This window comes from Typopeltis vanoorti, chromosome 16 (genome assembly GCF_054136105.1).
Source record: "Typopeltis vanoorti isolate ZY-2024b chromosome 16, IOZ_Tvanoo_1.0, whole genome shotgun sequence".
In the NCBI taxonomy this organism is placed as follows: Eukaryota; Metazoa; Arthropoda; class Arachnida; order Uropygi; family Thelyphonidae; genus Typopeltis; species Typopeltis vanoorti.
Window position 1 is genome coordinate 93,005,526 of NC_143564.1, and position 19,616 is coordinate 93,025,141.

Consider the following 19,616-nt stretch of genomic DNA (forward strand, 5'->3'; position numbering starts at 1 on the left):
GAATGCGCCTATTTCGAACTTATACTGCGATGGCGAATGAATTTAATCTGTTCTTTCTAATTATGCTAATAAGTCTTCACTTAAAAACGTTAATGCATCTAATTTTTCAAGAGAAATTGTTAATTAACACATTACGAGAACACCTAAAAGACTAAAATATTTTCGACGATCCCGCATTCATTGAAGCGTAAAAGGTTAATTGTAGGATTATATTAACAGTTCAGACCAAGCATGTAAATCATAAAATCCAGCTTAAGTTGACTTATATTTTTATATTTTGCACCACCGAATAGAAAAATGAGGCAGACAGCAATGGCGAAATAAAGCAATCCTTTAATTGCATCCTATAATATTACGAATTTTACGTAGTAATTTTCGCAAGTTGTCATTCAGAAGTATTTTTATTTGCATTATTCTATTTTAATTATAACAGAAATATTATTTCAAGTATCTCTTTAAATGAAATAGATCCTACGCCGTTTATATTTAATGATGCAATAATTGAAACTACTTTTCATTATTGAAATAAAGAATACGTCGTTATGATCCTGAAATGCTAGTTCATTGTTGTCTACATGAATACAATTAGCATAACTTTCTAGTTTGTTTCACTTGAATATATTCACATTGCATACGATATTTTTTTTCCTTGTGGCTAGATATTATCATAGTACAGAATTAATTGTAATAACAGAATATTAGATGGGTAGTAATAGATTAATAAAATAATTTAAAATTGTAATAATAACAACTCATTATATACTAATCGTAAAATTGCATCATTCTTTACAATGATATTTTTTATGATATGAAATTTAATTATAATAGGAATAAAAGGTTTACTTTTTATGTCTGCAGTGACATGTGACTGTCTATTTTCTCAACTCTCTCTGAGCGAAATTAAGAATTCCAAATTACGAAGCAAACTTCCTCAGATTTTCTACTGAACTTGACTTGTCAATTCTAAGAAATACTAACGGGCGTTTGACTATTTTACAAGCGTCGTTTTTCCCCCTCCAAATGTTAGCAGTGTATATATAACTCCATACTTCGATTAACGTATTTCACATATTGGAATATCATTTATTAAAATATAAATATAAATGGATGGAACACGTTGGAAGAATGAAAACAAAAAGATTACCAAAATAAACCTTAAATTACAAACCATTAGGAAAAAGAAAACCAGGATGTCCTCTAAAGCAGTGCTTCTCAAACTTCTGGATGTCAGAGCCCCCTTTAGAAAAATTAAAATATTTCACGGCTTCCCTCGAACAAAAATCGTAATATAGACATATTATTATAATCTTTATTGTATTTATATTCAATACAAAACATACACAGAGAATATAGCAAAAATCAAATGCAAATATTACATTTTTAGCATCTTACATTCACATTTGACATAGCACATTATCTTATATTTTTATATAGATAGATATATTGTTATTGTACATTTGCAGTACAAGCACATGAAACGTAAAACGATTAGTAATAAAGAAAGAATTAAAAACACAAAAGAAGTTTAATAAGAATTAAAAACATAAAAGAAGTTTAATAACAGTTTAATGTGATGGATGTGTTTCAATACTGCTACATCAATATCAGGTGAAATGTTTGAAACTGCAATTCTTAGATATCTGCTTTGAAATGAAACTTATATGAATAAGCGTATATTTAATAATATTCATTAAGCGCCGAAATACGCAGGAAGCAAAATTTGTGAACCCACACCAATGTGTGATTTTTTCCATTCAAATATAAAAAATGACAAAAAAGAAATAATAAATAATAAAAATTAAATACGTTTCTTTTAAGATAAAAAAATCTACTTAGACTTAAAACATTTTAAATTTGTTTTCATTATTTCACGCTCCCCCTTAACAAAACCTACGGCCCCCCCGGGGAGCCGCGGCCCACAGTTTCAGAAGCGCTGCTCTAAAGAGATACAACGACGACTTCTGAGGTCTGAACAGGCCACTCTAGGCCTAAATCCCTGAAAAGCATGATGATGATGATGATGATGAATATTATTTAATCTCGATCACGTAATCCAACACATAAATAAATAAAATAATAATATATAGTTTCTTTGGACTGCATTCATTTTTGTAATAGAAAGTTATACATTTTCTATATGTTATATATCAAATTGTTACTGTATAATTTAGCATTGTAATTTGCTGATTTGACATTCGATAAAAATTCTAAACGCTTCTCCAATCAATATTAACAGAAAATAGATATTCTGATATGGTTTAATTAATTTCATATCCTCTATCCCTAATATTAGAAATATGTTTTTGATTTCTCCGGATTAATTCCATAAAGTTCTTGGAATTCGTTGGTCATTCCTATTTTCTACTTTGTGTTTAAAACAGCTCACTTTTCTTCCAAGTAGTAAACAAACCCTAACTTTTGAATACACTTATATATTCGTCCTCAACTCTCGGCCATTCCTTTGAGATTACAAATAACTGTCAGTTTAGATCTGCTTGCCACTTGTAACACGCTGGTTGAAATGCTTCCCCGTGCCAAGTGACACAAGCAGGAAATGACATGAATGGCAATGGCGCCTGACAGCACGTAAATGCTACCTCGCTTTGTGCTGAAGAATGGAGTATTGTTGCGTTATTTAGGGAACAGCGCCGCGTAGTGACTGCGTGTCACTCACATCTCTGTAGTCAAAACTACATTCACTCTTGAATTGTTGTACTCTATAACAAATGGTGGTAATCATTCGGATGAATGCCAAAATAATTCTGCCAGAAACATCTGTTTGAGAAAATGCCTGTTGACAAACTGATCAATAGATCGCACAGTATTAATTTTTATTTTATTTTATTTTATTGGATTCAAATTTAACATTGAAATTTCATGACAGAAGTACTATGAAAGTTGTTCGATTTAAACTGAATAGATGTTTTAATTTTGGGTAGTGATATTTGCAATGGGGAAACTATCGTGAATTCAAGAATGAAAATAAGTTAGACAATAATTTTAATTAGCTCATTGACACATAAATAAAGACAAATACAAGTGAAAACATAACAGAAGAAACCTGATGACCTAGTTGGCCGTTTGGCTAGAAAACATTGAATATTTGGCATTTTATCAGTAATTTGATGTTCACACAATAAAGTTCAGTCAGTTATCGGAAAAATCTGCAATAAAACCTCATCTCGTGCTGACAAAATCTATACCTGAGAAAGATATGAGTATGATTTGATTAAGTACGTAGGCATTATGAAAATAATTTATCGAACCGTTTTTATTTTAAATATTCATGATGAGATGAAATGAGATTACTCTTTCTTGCTATAAAATCATTCATTATTTCAAAATTAAGTGTCTTAGCAATCCATTTAAATGTTTCTTTATTTTCATGCACAAGGAAGACTATAATTGAAAGCTGTAATGTCGACATCATACAAAACTGTGTTTGGACTAAATTATTCATTACTTATTGCAAAACTTTTAAAATTATCGAAGAAAATTTGATAATGTATGTCAATCACAAAAGTATTACAAACACAAGGGAAAGATTACGAACATGATGGAACCAAGGCATTTGTTACTAGTTACTTCGTCTAAATGTCACGTATTGCAATCACAAATTGTACAGGAAAGTAGCTACGATAAAAGAAATAAATAAAATAAAATAAAAGTCCCCTTTTTCTTTTCCTTACCGTGGACCTTATTACTCTGCCAGTTGCCAACGGCAATAGCTTGTGCATCTTCCCTTCTCCACGTGATTGTGGGAGCTGGGTATCCCTTTGCACGGCAGGTTAACGTGACGTTGGACCCTTCTCGAACCAGCACGTCCGAGCTGCTTTCCGTGTCAATGATGTCTGGAGGCACTGCGAAGAAAAGAACAGTAAGATTACAGTGAAGCCTGCGGGGCTAAGAAGTGGTTAACAAGATTGTAGATAGTTACGTTTATCCAGAAACTTTGCAATTAAGGAGTTATTGAACACTAACCTGAGTAACAGTAATAACATTAGAAGTAATCTTTGTAATGTCAGCAGAAAGGTCTGAAGAACAAATGCCAATTACAAGATTGTGTTTAGGGATATACTCCATATAAACGACATTTGGATTGTCCTCATGTACAAATAAACCAGGATTTCAGTGAATTATCAAGAGATTTACTACTTAGAATAAATAAAACTATTTATATAATGCTATTCAAGTCATGATTGCTATTTTAAAAGCAAATATCCATAGTTCTGATTACACCAATATCAGCCCGTTTAAATGTGAATGATACCATGTCACTTTGCTCTTTGAACTGAGTCAAGTGGTAAGCTAATTGTAAATGCGTACTATGCCATGGTTCTCTTTTAATAATTAAAGCGATTAGGATGCTATTGAACTCACTGTGCAGTCTCTCTCTCTCTCTCTCTCTCTCTCTCTCTCTCTCTCTCTCTCTCTCTCTCTCTCTCTCTCTCTCTCTCTCTCTCTGCCTTATCCAGAGTCACCACTTTAACGATAAAGTCTAAAATTTTCAATTCAAATATTTTCCCCCTCTTATTTTCTGTTTATCACACATCATTGGTTTTCATTGAATAATAACTTACCCTTTTCTTCTCCCAAAATTCATAAATCTGGAAAACTTCTCTTCTCCTCTTCTCATCTTCTACAAATAATCCTAATGATTATTTTTCAGATCACCAAGAGGAAAAGTCTCCAGTCTATAATCAACCGGCTTTGGGACCGAATCCTACTGTAGTATCGATTCTTGTTAAGGTCTTCAGATAGGATGGTAGCAGATGAGTAATTAGAAACGTAGTGTTTTCTATTTTTTTTTTACAAGTAAATAAGTTTTTGTTAATCATCAGAAGTATTTCTTCATTAACCAACAAACTTTATTTCAAAAATAACTGATTAGTGAATATTTCATAATTATTATATGATGGCATGTCTTTATTGAAAATGCATAATTTCTATCGATACTTTCAAAAATGTATTCGGATGGGTGGTAACCCTACAGAAGCGAGTTTCGTTCTATAATGCCAGATCGGCGAAGAGAGACCGTATTGATTCCGTTCTAGTACCCAACTAGGGGATTTTTGAGAACAGGTAGCAAAATATGTTTTTTCTGTGGTGCAAAGTGAAACACGGGTTTTTAAACATCAGCTACTAAAAAATCGACCTTAGAATTTACACTACTAAGACAATGATATTAGAGTTTAGGAACATAAGATGAGAGAAACTAGTCGACGCCTCCCCCCACACACCCCAACTCTTGAAATGATCGGTAGCCCTGAACTAAACTATTGGAGAGGACTAAAGGTAGAGATCGATGCCTATCAATTTCTGAAAGTTAGGGCTAAAAGCATTTTGCCTACTTCTGGATGGAAAGAAGTATTCTTCCAGGAATGAATATAAACGAGTCGCTAAGTTCTCATTAATTTGAGAAAAAAAAAGTAAGCACGTGCCTTCATCATTACATGCAACGTATAAAAGAATTAATATTTTCTTTCATACGACCGCTTTATCGCTTGCGTGAATATTGCTCATCACTCTCGTGAAGTGAAGATCCTACCTAGTCTTATGCTCTCATAACAAACTCTTATTCGTTATCTATGCTCTAATTTATTGATATTTGATTACACTAGCAAATATTCGAAATGAAGACTACAGTAGTTACCCAAATATTTATAATAAACTAAAGAGAAGTTGAATATAAGTATGCACGTATGGTTTACAATTATTCATTTGTACTGTTACATAGTAGCCTGATAATTTTTATCACATTGTTAATAAATACAGTTGAAAAAGTTGAAACCTGCGTTTTAAGTAAATATGAATTATGTATTTATAAATTATTCATCATTCAAACCTGATATGCATCGCTCATTAAGTAATAAAACTATGTTTATTTTAATATGATTAAAATGAAATAAATATTTTGTCTCTGGTAATATATATATTATATATATATAATATATATAATATATATATCAGAGACAAAACATAATTTAAAAGAATATCAAACACAGAATCAACACTCAAACATTACTATGAGTGGATTTTCTTTTCATTTTTTATTCTACTTCGACGAAAACTTCAGAAAAAGAGCAAGCAGAGTTCAGTGATATTGTTGGAAGAAGAGGTAATGTCCGAAGAGAATGAGGTGGATCACTGCAGCAGAAAAAGAAAAACAATATATAAGGAAGAAAAAATAGTAACAGGAGAATAAAAGATTAATTGATATTGATATTGACGTTAAAGTTTCTTTTTTGCCAGCATTCTTTGAACTCACACAGAAAAGATAAGAGATTTCGAGATTAGTAATAATCGATAGAGGGGATTAAATCCTAAGATTGGACTGCAGCAACCGATATCGGAGCAGCTAATATGAGGTATTAATCTGGAGGAGCACCTAATATCCTCTAGTAAACTAATCACTAAAAACTAATTGATTTAATGTAATTTAAGTGAATTTGTGGATCACAACTAATTTGTTCAATAGATTTGTTCAAAATGACCTTAATACGTAGTGTACAGTAGTCCCTATTACATTAGGGATGGCTAAACTCAGTCTGGAATATTATGATATCGGAATACTGAGGTTAATGCATGATTTTAAAAACACATTCCAAATTGGAAAAATCATTTTAACTGTATGAGGTCATTGATAAATTATAAACATATCGTTATTATGTCTATAAAATATGAATCAATCACAGAAATATTTGTACAAATTCCAATATACAGTATATTAACAGGCGAACTTATTTAGTAAATCAAAAAGTTTAAATCTGTACTAGTTTTGTGTGCATTGTATCACACACGTCTTTAGAAAGATGGTATAAACAACGACAAAAAGAAAAAATAATAATAAATATGATATTAGATTGATTAGGTTTTGCAACAAGCAAACTAAAGGTATCGGTAATGCAGAATTGAAAGAATCAATTTTGCACGTTCTCGTTGTTATTTATGTGAAGCGCATGTGAAGTTATATTTCTTATGTGGTGTATACTTGCAGATTTTTATCCCGTAATAAAGATAAGAAATAATTTAGAGCATTATAAATAGAAACACTTGAAGTTATAGTTAACAAGAGGATTACCACTGAAATTGTTCTACGTGCTTCTACATCATCATTGCTGGCAGAAGTAATGATGAAGAATTCACAGGAAGATCTGTTTTCCATTATCATCATCATTCAGAAAGAATGAATGAAAATTTAAAACACATGTAAAGGTTTTAACTTGTAGTGCCTTTGACTACGTAAAGAATATGTAATACATTTTAAAATGCATAATATTATTATATCATTGATGTAGAGATTTACCTAGTTAATCCTCCACATTAGAGTGAGAAGCCTGCAACACTATTGCAATGGATAATTAAGTTTTAGATTAAACTGAGACGAAGGATGAAATATTTTTCACCGGATTTGTCTTATTGATTAAATATCGATTTTATTGATTGAAGAGTTTAGAACTTTTCAAGAAACGAAAACAACAAACCAGATGAGTCAAACAATTGGCTGAAGTGGATTAAAAAGTCAGGTTTCATCTCTGAATAGCCTACCTACAGTCATTAAACGGTAGGTTTACAAACTCTCCTGGATGCGATTCACAAAACAACACGTGGAGAAGTTTGGAGTAGAAATAAGAATGCATATGGCTAGTTATGCAAAGTGTCCTTGTAGTTTCTAAGAAAGTGAGACAATTATAGATTCTGATCAGGATGGACAGTTCGCAACACTGTCATACAGAATTTTTTGAATATGATAAGACTATGCTTGATATATGTGTTTAAAGTACACACACACACACACACACACACACACACACACACACACACACACACACACACACACACACACACACACACACACACACACACACACACACACACACACACACACACACACACACACACACACACACACACACACACGCGCGCGCGTAAAGATCTTAAAATGCTTTATTCTCTCCTTGATGGGATCGATCCCCATTCTCTCTCTCTCTCTCTCGATCTCTCTCTAAACACGAAATGCGATCTTACATTCACGACAAAAAGTCCCAGTTCCTATTTACAATACCTCTGAAAATGACTTCTGTAGGATGACCTGTCGAAAATGCACATTTAGGAGAAGTTTTTGAAAGGTCCACTTGATGCGAAAGTAGGATTTCAGGAGTGAAACGACTCATGATTTTCCTGGAGAAACAGTATTTTAGAAAGAAATAGTACCAATATAAAATCAAAAAAGAATCTATTCATCTATGCATCTATACATACATACATAAGGAAGAGAAATGTGCAAGTATTGTTTGTTTAAAAATCCAAATAAGGAAGAGAAATGTGGATAACCATTAATACAAGAAGAACAGAACTGATAAACAAAAAGGACTATAAGATATTGAGCAGCTCCGTAAAGGATATTGGAAAACCAAAATCAAAAGATAGAAGGAAGACCGTAGTTATTGTTATTCTTTAGACTTACGACCGAAGGAAGTAATTCTATGATACAAGTGAATTTTGTTTGTGTATTGTACTGTATATGTTTCTCTGGCCAGTTTCCGATTTTCCATGAGAAAACCTACTCCATTTATGAAACGAACTAACTCACCTTTAGTTGAAAACCGTCATATAAGTTATTTACATGTTACACGTACCATGAAGAACTACACCTAAGCTTTGGCATATATCCTGAGCTATTAAAGCCCTCGAAGACACTGTGTACGAGAATGGACATTGATAATTTTCTAACATATCCGGTAAAATTCATCTGTTGTTTACATTTCCAAGAGTTACTAATGCGTATTCAAATGAAGTAATATTCTGGTAATTTTCATGTGGAAGTTTATATAAGCAACTACACATTTTCTAGGTTCGCTTTCCACGTCTCTCTCTCTCTCTCTCTCTCTCTCTCTCTCTTACACACACGCGCGCGCGCGCGTTTATTTGAGCATGCGCAACACGAAGAAATTTTTATTAAATTTAGTTGCAAGTAATTTTCACTAAATATCAAGCATTAATGTATAAGTATAGTGAGTTTAATAATAGAGTTATGGCTGCAAAATTGTTTCAACCAATTATCGCATATTCCATATTTTATAGAGCATATTGATAACTGAGAAGAGAGTGAACAACGTAATAATTTACCATTTCAAAGATGAAGCGTTGAGAATATTAATTATAAGTTATTAGCTAAACGCGTACGACTACGTTTATCGTATATCGATTCGGAGATTGAAGCTGTTTCATTTAATTATTATGCAAATGAAGATTGCAATTTTTGAGTTCTGTAGGAAGAGTGGAAATATAAAATGGGTTAATTTGCTACTGCAGGTGCTAGCGAACTCCTAAATTTCATTTTGTATGCACGCAGCGATAATTGGAGCCATGCGAAAATATCATGGGGTTATGCATCTATAAGTACATTGTGCTGAATAAAGTGTCCTTATTTTAGCATAAATGTACTGATATGTGTATTCCGCTCATCACATTTTCCGTGTGCTTCTAAATAATAGAAAGAGATATCTAGAGCCGCGTACACATATGATAAAATTGGATTTTAAGATGAATAAAATCATAGAAGATCATAAAACAGTCGATCAGTTCATCAATTGATAAAATACTATATGACTGAAAGTCAAGGCTTAGTAATATTATCAGTAGATGGAAAGGTAACAATTCCATATCGACCCATAAAACAATAGGAGGACGATCATAACATGGATATCAGCTGATCCTCAGAAGAATGGCACATAAATCTTAGCACTAACATGGACACGAATCGCCAGTAGATGAATGTGGCAATAAGGATTCTGGTTAGAAGAAGAAGAAGAAAAGGAATGCAGCAGAAGAAAGAATAGCAATCGTGATTTGTACGAAAGAGCAGGTGCACAAAAGTCAGATATCAACCTTTGCCATTCATGTATAACGTGAACACGTGTGTGACGAGTCCATGGGGAAATTCTTAACTGTGAACTCAGCTGGAAAACGTGTAATTGCGTGAAACGACATCTCCTACTAGGGACTCGGACATTTGACTTATCGAATGAATGCCAAAAAATATAGGAGACTTTTGGATATAGCAATACTTCCTACACTGTTAGAGTTTGAACTATTGTTAACTATTCAAACATTACAGGATGTAAAGAGCCTACAGATTAACATAACATTCAACATGACAATGCACTTTTAGGCAGGTGATTTTCCGGCTTGAGGAAACATGATGGTCTGAGTCAACTGATGGCGAACAAATTGAGAATCTTGCATGTAATGCAATCTCAGTTCTTGGAACGAACTGGAAGGTGGGATGTCACAAAGTTTGGCGTTCAATAACTATATATGGGCTGGCTGATAATGGGGAAATAGGAATGATTCAAAATATTTGATTAATATGATACCAAACTGGTGGAGGACATTCCCAAAATAGTGGAAATATGTTCAGGGGAAAAGATAAAACAGAGTTTTTTTTTAAAATGCGCAATTCCTTTTTGACATAACAACACTGCTCTCCCAATAATTTTTCAGTATAGTGCAGTTAATGCTAGACTACTAGTAAAAGCAGTTATGACAGGTATTCGGGATCGAAACACACATAAAAAAGTTTATTTTTATGTATACGCAGTGGCAGCCAAAGTGTAGAATGTCTAGATTTTTAAGAGAAAACAAAACAAAAAATCCAGTATATTCGTACAGATTCTTAACTGTAAATAATCAGAAAAGGTGGGACGCCTGCAGAGATGACTGCTGACATTTACTAACTTTGATGGAAGTTCATAACTTAGTGCTTTGTTCACCTTTACTTCATTCAGGAACTGCACTGTTCAACCAAGAGATAACGGATTTTGCCCAGATAATTTAGTTTTAAATTACGACAATTAAAAAGCAAAATGACGAAACCAAAATTTTGCTAATCTAAAATTTATTTTAAAAAAAATTGGATCTCCCGAAAGTGTTCCATGGAGCAGTTTGTACGTCACTAGTGCACTAGGCTACTAGTTCGGATCCCATAGCTTAGTAAGGAATGGTTGTGTGTGTCTTTAGGTGGTAGATGAATTTTATTGGTGGAAGTGGGTGAGTCAAGATTACTGAGTGATATCAAATCATCATGTCCTTTGAAAAGGTAATCTGAAATTTGAAAAATAAAATATGAATCTAAAAATTGAATTTGAAGTAGCCTGAAGAGTTTTATTTTTGGTATCCAACAGATCCTCCAGATTATGTAAATCTTAGAATATGATCCCATGACAATAATGCAACAACAAAATAACAAGATTTACGACCTTTTGTAAGCAGAATTTGATAAAAAATCATTTTCATTTTATCACTCTATATGACTATTTTTTAAAAAAGATGTTTCACCCTCCTTTTAATCAGTTGCACCCACAAGTAATTTGGTTCAATCTTCTGCAGTAAACAGGGTTTTTTTCGCTTTAATTGATTATTAATATATTATGAAGAAATTTTATGAGTTTGGATTACATCATGCCGAAGATAGTATGAATGCAACTTTCCAGAATTAGGATATTCTCCTCTTGTACTACGGGGCAAGATTTTAATCTAAATCAGTTAATCAATCTGAAAGGCAAAATTTATAGGACAGTAGTGAGGCCAGCTATGACATATGCTATAGAAACTGTGGCCCTGAGGAAAAATAACATTAGCAGGATGGAAGTAGCAGAGATGCGAATGCTTAGGTGGATGTGCGGTGTGACCAGAAAGGATCATCTGAGAAATGACTATGTCAGGGGAACAGTGAAAGTTACGAACTTAGGAGCGAAAATACAGGAGGCAAGGTTGAGATGGTTTGGTCATGTGATGAGGAGGGAGGACGAATATGTGGGAAGAAGGGTCATGCAGATGGATGTGCAAGGAAGGCGGAAGCGTGGGCGGCCAAAGAAGAGATGGAGGGAGCTGGTAGAAGAGGACTTGAAGATGAAGAACTTGGATGTGGTGACAGCCCAAGACAGGAAGGTGTGGAGGAGACTCATAATAAACAGTGACCCCACTTAATTGGGAGAAGCTGCAGAAAAAGAAGAAGTTAATCAAAAGGAATGTTAAACTCCGACAAAATTCATTTATTTATTTATGTTCTATGATATACAAGAAGTTGAAAAAAACAAGGATTCGAGTCCCATCTATAACCAAGGAATCTTTATCAGGTGTTTTCACTCAAATGGTCTTCAATCTTTTGTCGGTTTCATTGAGTGGTGGAGCGTTTTCCCCTCCCGGAAACTCGGGTTTCTCGTTCTTCAAAACCAGACAGAAGAACACACACAGTATACAGGAATAGGACATTACGGAAATAAGGATTAATTACCTTATTCCGTCGGATCTAGTTTCAAAAGGTGACAATGGTAAGGTGTAGATCAACGCGTGAGCTTAAATGGAAGGAAAGAAGGATAGACAAAAACAAACTTGAAAGGTGACGGGTAGCAGACAATACTGTTAAGAAATCGTATCTAGTGAACGGACTTGGTCCAGAAATAAACTCGTGGTTATTCCAGCTAAATTAACTGGAATATTGTCATATATCGAAGAAAGTATTCTCAACAGGAAAGAAATTACATTTTCGATATACATTATTATTATTATTATTATTATTATTATTATTACTACTACCTACTACAAAGTGACAACTCCAAGGAATCCAATGACTCATCGAGGGGGAATACTCTACTATTCTCCGCTACATACATCTTACCGTCTCCCCTACTACTTAATTCTCCAATTACAACAGAACGCCATCTACCGCTCATCATCAACAATAGTATTTTTTGTCTGTAAATTCAGTGTGTTCTCATTGGCGATTTGCCTGTTCCCGAATTGGAAAAACCCTGCTACCTCGGTGTGAGATACATATATCACAAAGAGAGCATTAAACCATTTTATAGGCTATGTAAATATTTTCTAGGCACAGAATAAGCTTAAAAATGGAATACCTTCATAGTTGATACATTCAGTAAGATCTGCAAGGAACTCAAAAATGTAATGGAGATAAATAGACGAGAAAGAACTGGAACAATTGAAGAAAGCAAACTACTACTCCCATGAAGAATATCTGTACTGTGGCAAATATTTTGCCAAACCTGATCATCTTCCTTCTATCTTTAGCTTAATAAAAAGCTCTCAGTTTTACGATTATCATGTTATCGTCAAGTTAAAGATGGTGTTGGCCCGAATAACTCCGATAAGACATAAATCACTATCAAGTCTACAGTGTTATGATGAATGAAATAATGTGCTTGTGTCACTGTTAGATGCAGACAGGCTTCGAAACTATAACGACAATGTCCGTGTGAGTGACTGGCTAGTTTCCTTATACACATACTTTTTGGCCTAAATATCCCACAGACACGATATTTTGTGAAGGATAACTTCCTCCCGCTGCTAAGTGACTAAAGCAGGCAGAAAATCTATCACTCATTAAGCCTCTACACCATAACAATAAGTCGTTCGTACAAGAACATGGAACGCTGTACATCCAGCGATCTCTTTTTTCCCAGTAAAGTAATAAACGGTCTTTCTTGTTTCTGCCAGGATCCCTAATCACATTCATTATATCGCAGTAAACAAGTTTATTACTGCTGCAGATCGCCATTCGTCTTTGAAATATTGCAGTTATTCTCCGAAACAACAAATTCCCTTCACAAATTCTGCTCGCTCTGTTTAAACGTAAACAAATAACTGAAAGCTACACCTCTGGTGTTACTAGTCACCGATACATTACTTTTCTTCTGCTAAACAAAAAAAAAATAATAATTTGTTTATAGATTATATATTTACAAAAATAATGTACGCACGCATGCACACACATACATATATAAGCTTATTCGATAACCACATATTCATTTCCTTTTGAATGACCTCAAGACTATTGGATTTCTCTCTCTCTCTCTCTCTTTCTCATATGTACCTTCTTGTATATAATACGTTTTTTTTTTTTTTAATCACAAGGCAAAGAAATAAAAAAAAAAGATTCTGCGTGTTCACTTTCATTTCTTACATCTGCTAAATTTTCGTTTGATAAGTTTTGTCTTCCTTGTTTTCATTTTCTTTCAGTTATGATTTATGACTATTTTATCTGCTTAATCATTCAAAACACATATTTTTATACTCATCTGGATAATTTGTTATCTGTGCTGATTTTCGTAGATCCACAAGATATCAGGCTGCAGATAAGGTAGCGCTTTTAGTCAAACATTGATCAAAATGGTGATATAATATTTCAAGAGAAACCACTCAAGTGAACTAGTATTTATAATCCAGTCCTGTTTTTATTTATTTTTTCTTACAGGATGTAACTGAACTAAATAAAAATAATGTGCATCTTCAAAAAAAAAAAAAGTTTCCGCAAACATATTTCATGTGACTCCGACCCACAAAAGGTTGTAATCATATACTATATTAGTAGCGTAGTGGAGTTCGAATTTTTGTTTTATATTTTTATCAATTTTATATTTATATAATCCGGAAATTACCCTAAGACAAACGTTGGAAATTTTCAAAGCCACTTCAGGCCTCCAGTTAGCGAGTAGGTGGTCTCACACCGGGCAAAAGAAGTCATCTCTCACCCATAGAAACTTATATAATCCACAGCTTGTTGGTGAGAAGCTAACATTCTGTGAGAAGTTGGTTAAATTTACGCTACTCGATACCCATTTGATTCCATTACATATAGATTATATCTTGATAGATATAATGGAAGATATGAATCAAGATATAATCTATATGTTCACTGGACATCCACAGATGCCGTATGGTCACTCCTATGCTCAGTGATGTGCCACATCAGGCGTCGCCATGTAGTACTATTGTTTGCTTTTCTGGAGACTTCAACTCTCTGAAGATTAGTTGCTCCACACACACACACACCATCCATTCATCTCATTGATGGTCTACCCCTCCCTCTTTTTCCAGGAACTTTACCTTCTATTACTGTTCTGAGAAGTCCTCTTTCCATCCTTTCAATGTGTCCAAATTTTTTAACTTTCTTTTGTCAATATCCTTAAGGAGCCTTAAAGTTCTACTAATCTTTTCTAACACCATTCATTTGTATGCCTTTCAGTATATATATCCTCAACAGCCTTCTGTAGCACCACAACCCAAAAGCAGATATCCTTTTCTTATCTGACTTCTTTAGGTTCCAAGTCATCCATAAGTCGATGTTGTAAAAACAACTGCATCCAAAATTCTCAACTTTGTTCCCATGGAGATAGATCCATCCTTCCAGATTTTAGACAAGTCTCTGACTGTTGTTTTAGCCATTCCTAACCTTCTTCTGATGTCTTCCGAACAGCAATTCTTCACATTAATAATGAATCCCAGATACTCAAACTTGCTGACTTCCTCAATTCTTTTTCCATTAAGGTAAACTTGTTTCTCAAGAGCTTCCCTCTTTGTATTTCCTTTGAGAACCACAATCTTTGTCTTACTAGGATTTAGTTGAAGTCCTCTGTTATTACTGATCTTGTTAATTATGTCAACAATTTGTCCTAGTTCTTCCATGTCATTACATTATATCTAGCACGATATAATGGAAGATATAATTCCATTACAATCATTATATCTTCCATTATATTTTGCTATGCTATGTGATTGTCTGTATTATGCAGTATTCGAGCAAAATGGGGATGTAAGCATAAAGATTCACAAAATACTAAGAAACTATTCAATGTGACAACTACGTTTAGAATAAATACGCCAAAAAAAGCCGTAAATAAGCCAAAAAAATGATTAAAAATAAAATTATTTTTTTTATGAATTTGTGATGTGACATGCGATTCTCAAGGTTGTCACATTAACATCTTATATGATGTTAATGTGACAACCATGCATTCATATATTTTACTACACGGATAGTATACTCTTGTCAACGATAAAAGTCTAGTATAAATAGTCACTTTTCTAAAATCAAAACGTGATGTACTCCGTTATTTGCAGCTAAATTAATACCAAGAGTTCTCGACCTACTGCTGCTTTGCATCAACAACTCTTTTTTTATGTGTGTTTCCTCCTGTCTCGTATGCAAATTTCGGGCACGTCTACTTCTTACGGCACGATTTCCCATCTCTTCTGCTTCTTTCATTATCTTCAGTTTTTCACTGCCAAGAAGGATCGTAAAAGACATCCCCTTGGTAGGCATGTTGAGCGCATCACGTCTTTGAGACTAACCTTCATGTAATCATGCGGCAATGTATAGGTACTTACAAGGAAATTGTGACGAAGGGCATTAGCAAGCAGAAAGTGAAAATTACAAATAAGCTGCGCATCGTCAGGTGTATTAAGAAACGGTATACTCGAAATATTCGAGAAAGTGTAGCAATTGCGTATTAATAATTTATATACAAATAGAGAGAAAGAAATCAAAGCATTTCATAAGGAAACTGCTATAAAGAAGGACATATAATTTCCTTGGAGAATGCTTCCTCTACAGAACATTTACTTTTGAATTGTTTTGTAAGGAGAAGCATTGCTTCGTAGGGGAAGATAATTCTAAACATAGGAAATTATCAGGAAATCTTATTATTTTTAAAGGCGCTTACTGAATGCCATCTTTGTACAGTGATCTCCTCATTTCGTAGATAGAATACAGCTTCAATAAATGTAAAATTGTATTCTAGAAAACATCATTTCTCAAACTGGGTAAAGAGAGCATTTTAAACGAAACAGTAATAATATTGTTGAACTGAGAATATCAACAATCTTGTACACAGAATTAGCGAGACTCATGAAAATATATAAGTCCTAAATAACTAGTGGATTGTTTGTTATATGTTGTTAATTATCTTACTTATTAAATAATAAGTAAGATAATTCTTGTTTATCGTGAAAAATATTTAACTTTAAAAGCACCTCCTCTATCCCAATAAAAACCTAAACCGATTCGATTATTATGTAATTTTGGATTATTGTTTTTTTTAACGTTTACACTCAGCTTTTGATGCAAGAAACAAATTTTTTTGCAATCCTTCTGGAGAGGAAAATTTCCCAAGCTAAAACCCATATTTCTATAAACCTTGTTTCAGAACGGTAAATAAATACTCGACATCATCCCGAACTACTCTTTGGACATTGAAGAAGCTGAAACAGAAATATAACCTTCCTAGAATCGTTTTATTGAAAAACTTTTAAATTTAAGCAATAAAGAAAACTCATTACACTGTTCCGTCTCACAAAGAATATAGCTGAACTTGCATAATGTACATTTTAAATTCTCATTTAAAAAATATTAAAATTCTTACTAAAGAAAGAGTCAAAAGTCTTAATTTTGGTGATGTAAAATTTCATAGGCAGAGTGGATATTAAAACCAACATTATTTCAAAGCCGAATATTTGTAGAAACTAATAAGATTCATAAGTTGACCTGAGAAGTTACGAAAATACAGCCCTCGGCATCCCCGAGTTGCCTCAGCCTGGACTACTTAAAAGACATAGCCTCTGCCTGAGTGTTCATATATTCGCCTTTTTATTTCGCCAATAAAATGATCATATTCTCATAAAACTCTCAAAATAAATTATTATAGAGTAGAAGTTTGTTCATTTATTTATTTATATTTTTAATATTTTTTATTTATCACATGTTTTTTTAAATGAACAAACTGGGTAAAATATTAATATTAATTTTAATATTTTTATATTTATTACTTATTAATTATTGTTATTTTTATTTTTATTTTTAATTTTTTAAAGTTAAATTTAAATTTTTAATTTTTTTTTAATTTTAATTTTTTTAATTTTAATTTTTTTAATTTTTATTTTTTTAATTTTACATTTTTATTTTTTAATTTTTAATTTTTATGTTTTTCAATTTTAAATTTTTAACATTTTTAATTTTATTTCTTTAAATTTTTAATTAATTTTTTTTTACTTTTTATTATTTTTTATTTGCAAGGCAAACCGTTGTTACTTAAGCACACGGCACAAAGTGAGATCAGCACCGAAGATACAGCAAAGTAAAACTTGCCTCGGGCAGTGCATTCCCAACTAGTTTACGAAAGTTATAACTTTCGTAAAGAAATCTTAAGTATACAGTATTTCAAAAGCTTATGCATTTTATTGGCAAATGCTTGCATTGTACCTGTGTAAATTAGTCTGTTTCGACGATATCTGTTAGTAAAAAAGACACCTGCGTTCGATCCCCTCCCACATGAACCTTAATCAGGACACCGGAAAGGTCAGTTAACCGGTGTCATTCGCAAGTTTTTTCTCTCTCTTTCTTCGGAAACTTGAGTTTTTCATCCCCCACAACAGGCAAACTGGCCAAAGAACAAACTCGGTTTACAGACTAAGGTAACTATTGGAATAAGAATTAACTACTCTATTCTGTCGGATATGATGACACAAACGTACAGGGTACAATGTGGGTATATAGCGCAAAACCGAATGCTCGTCTTAATGGATTAAAGAGAGTTGCAGTAAAGAGGCGGCAGGTTTATGCTTAAAATGTAGCAAAGTAGCAAGAACAGGATAGGTCAGAGTTGCTTACAGAAATCAAAGAAATTCCGAGCATTTTAATTATTTTTTAAACATTCCTTCGTTTGTTAAGCCTAATCCACTTTTTGAAATTCATGAATCAACATCAATGCAGAATTCATAATCTTTAAAAGTATTGCTGAACTCACGGAGTTTTTCTAGAAATATCCTTATGAAAACATTCAGTTTAGAGATAATTTCATATTGAAAGTGTACTTTTTTCCTAATGTGTTTATATATTTTGGAAAGTAAATTGAGTATGCTTCCTGGTAATACCTCTAAAAGGCAGAATTGCCGAAAGAAGAATTATAGTTTCAAGTCTTTTCGCTAATCCGCAAGGAGAACTTTTAAATATTTTATTTGAACCGATTCAAGCTCCATCAAGCTGAGATGAGTTGATTTATGAAGAGCAAGATTTCTTCTCCTGAAGAAGGTCAGAATTTTAACTACATAATTCATATATATTCATATTATATAATACATTTCAATTACATACTTTATTATAATATACAGTAATGCTTCGCATCATGATGCTTCGCTCACACGACGCATTTCAGTTATGACAAATATCCATTTATGGACGCTGGATTCGCTCATACGACCCTTTCAGAGAGACATGACGCTCCCGTGAGTCAGCCGATACGAAGCTGGGTGGAACTATTTGTTTACGACGTCATTGATCGCCGCATCTCTCTGTGTTCTAGTGTTTCGCTGTAAATTACGAACCATTTCTATTATATTATTTTATTGTTGTTATAATGGTGGGTAAATTCCAAGTAAGGATGTTTGTTGCTCGCGATGAAAAGAAGAAGATTCATAAACCTATTAAGCTACATACTAAAGTTAAAATGATTAAATTTAGTGAGGAGTGTATCGAGCACTGTGATAGGAGGCAGGCTAAACTTACTGTAATGGTTACAAGCAAAGATAAAGCTCTTAGCTAAGTGAAACGTTCTACATTAATTAATATTACATCTATCCATAAACATGAGTCTTATAGCCAAAACAGAAAAAAACTTTTAATGGTGTAGATTTATAACCAAACTGGTTGGCGTGTTACCGTAAGCCTAGTTACTTTTTGGTTTGTGTAGCTGACGTTAATGAATGTTTTATTTATCATATAAGCACATATATGGCTGCTGCCAATGTTATTAAACCATTAC

At 33.1% G+C, this 19,616-nt stretch overlaps 1 protein-coding gene across 1 annotated transcript in view; it reads right to left on the minus strand.

Annotated features, from left to right (window-relative positions):
* Positions 1-19,616, minus strand: part of LOC150098184 (neurotrimin-like) — a 368,343-nt gene that overhangs the window by 28,829 nt on the left and 319,898 nt on the right. The window contains exon 4 of the mRNA XM_090406276.1: positions 3,690-3,860. Coding sequence (XP_090262402.1) covers positions 3,690-3,860 — 171 coding nt within the window. The remainder of the gene's footprint in view (positions 1-3,689; positions 3,861-19,616) is intronic.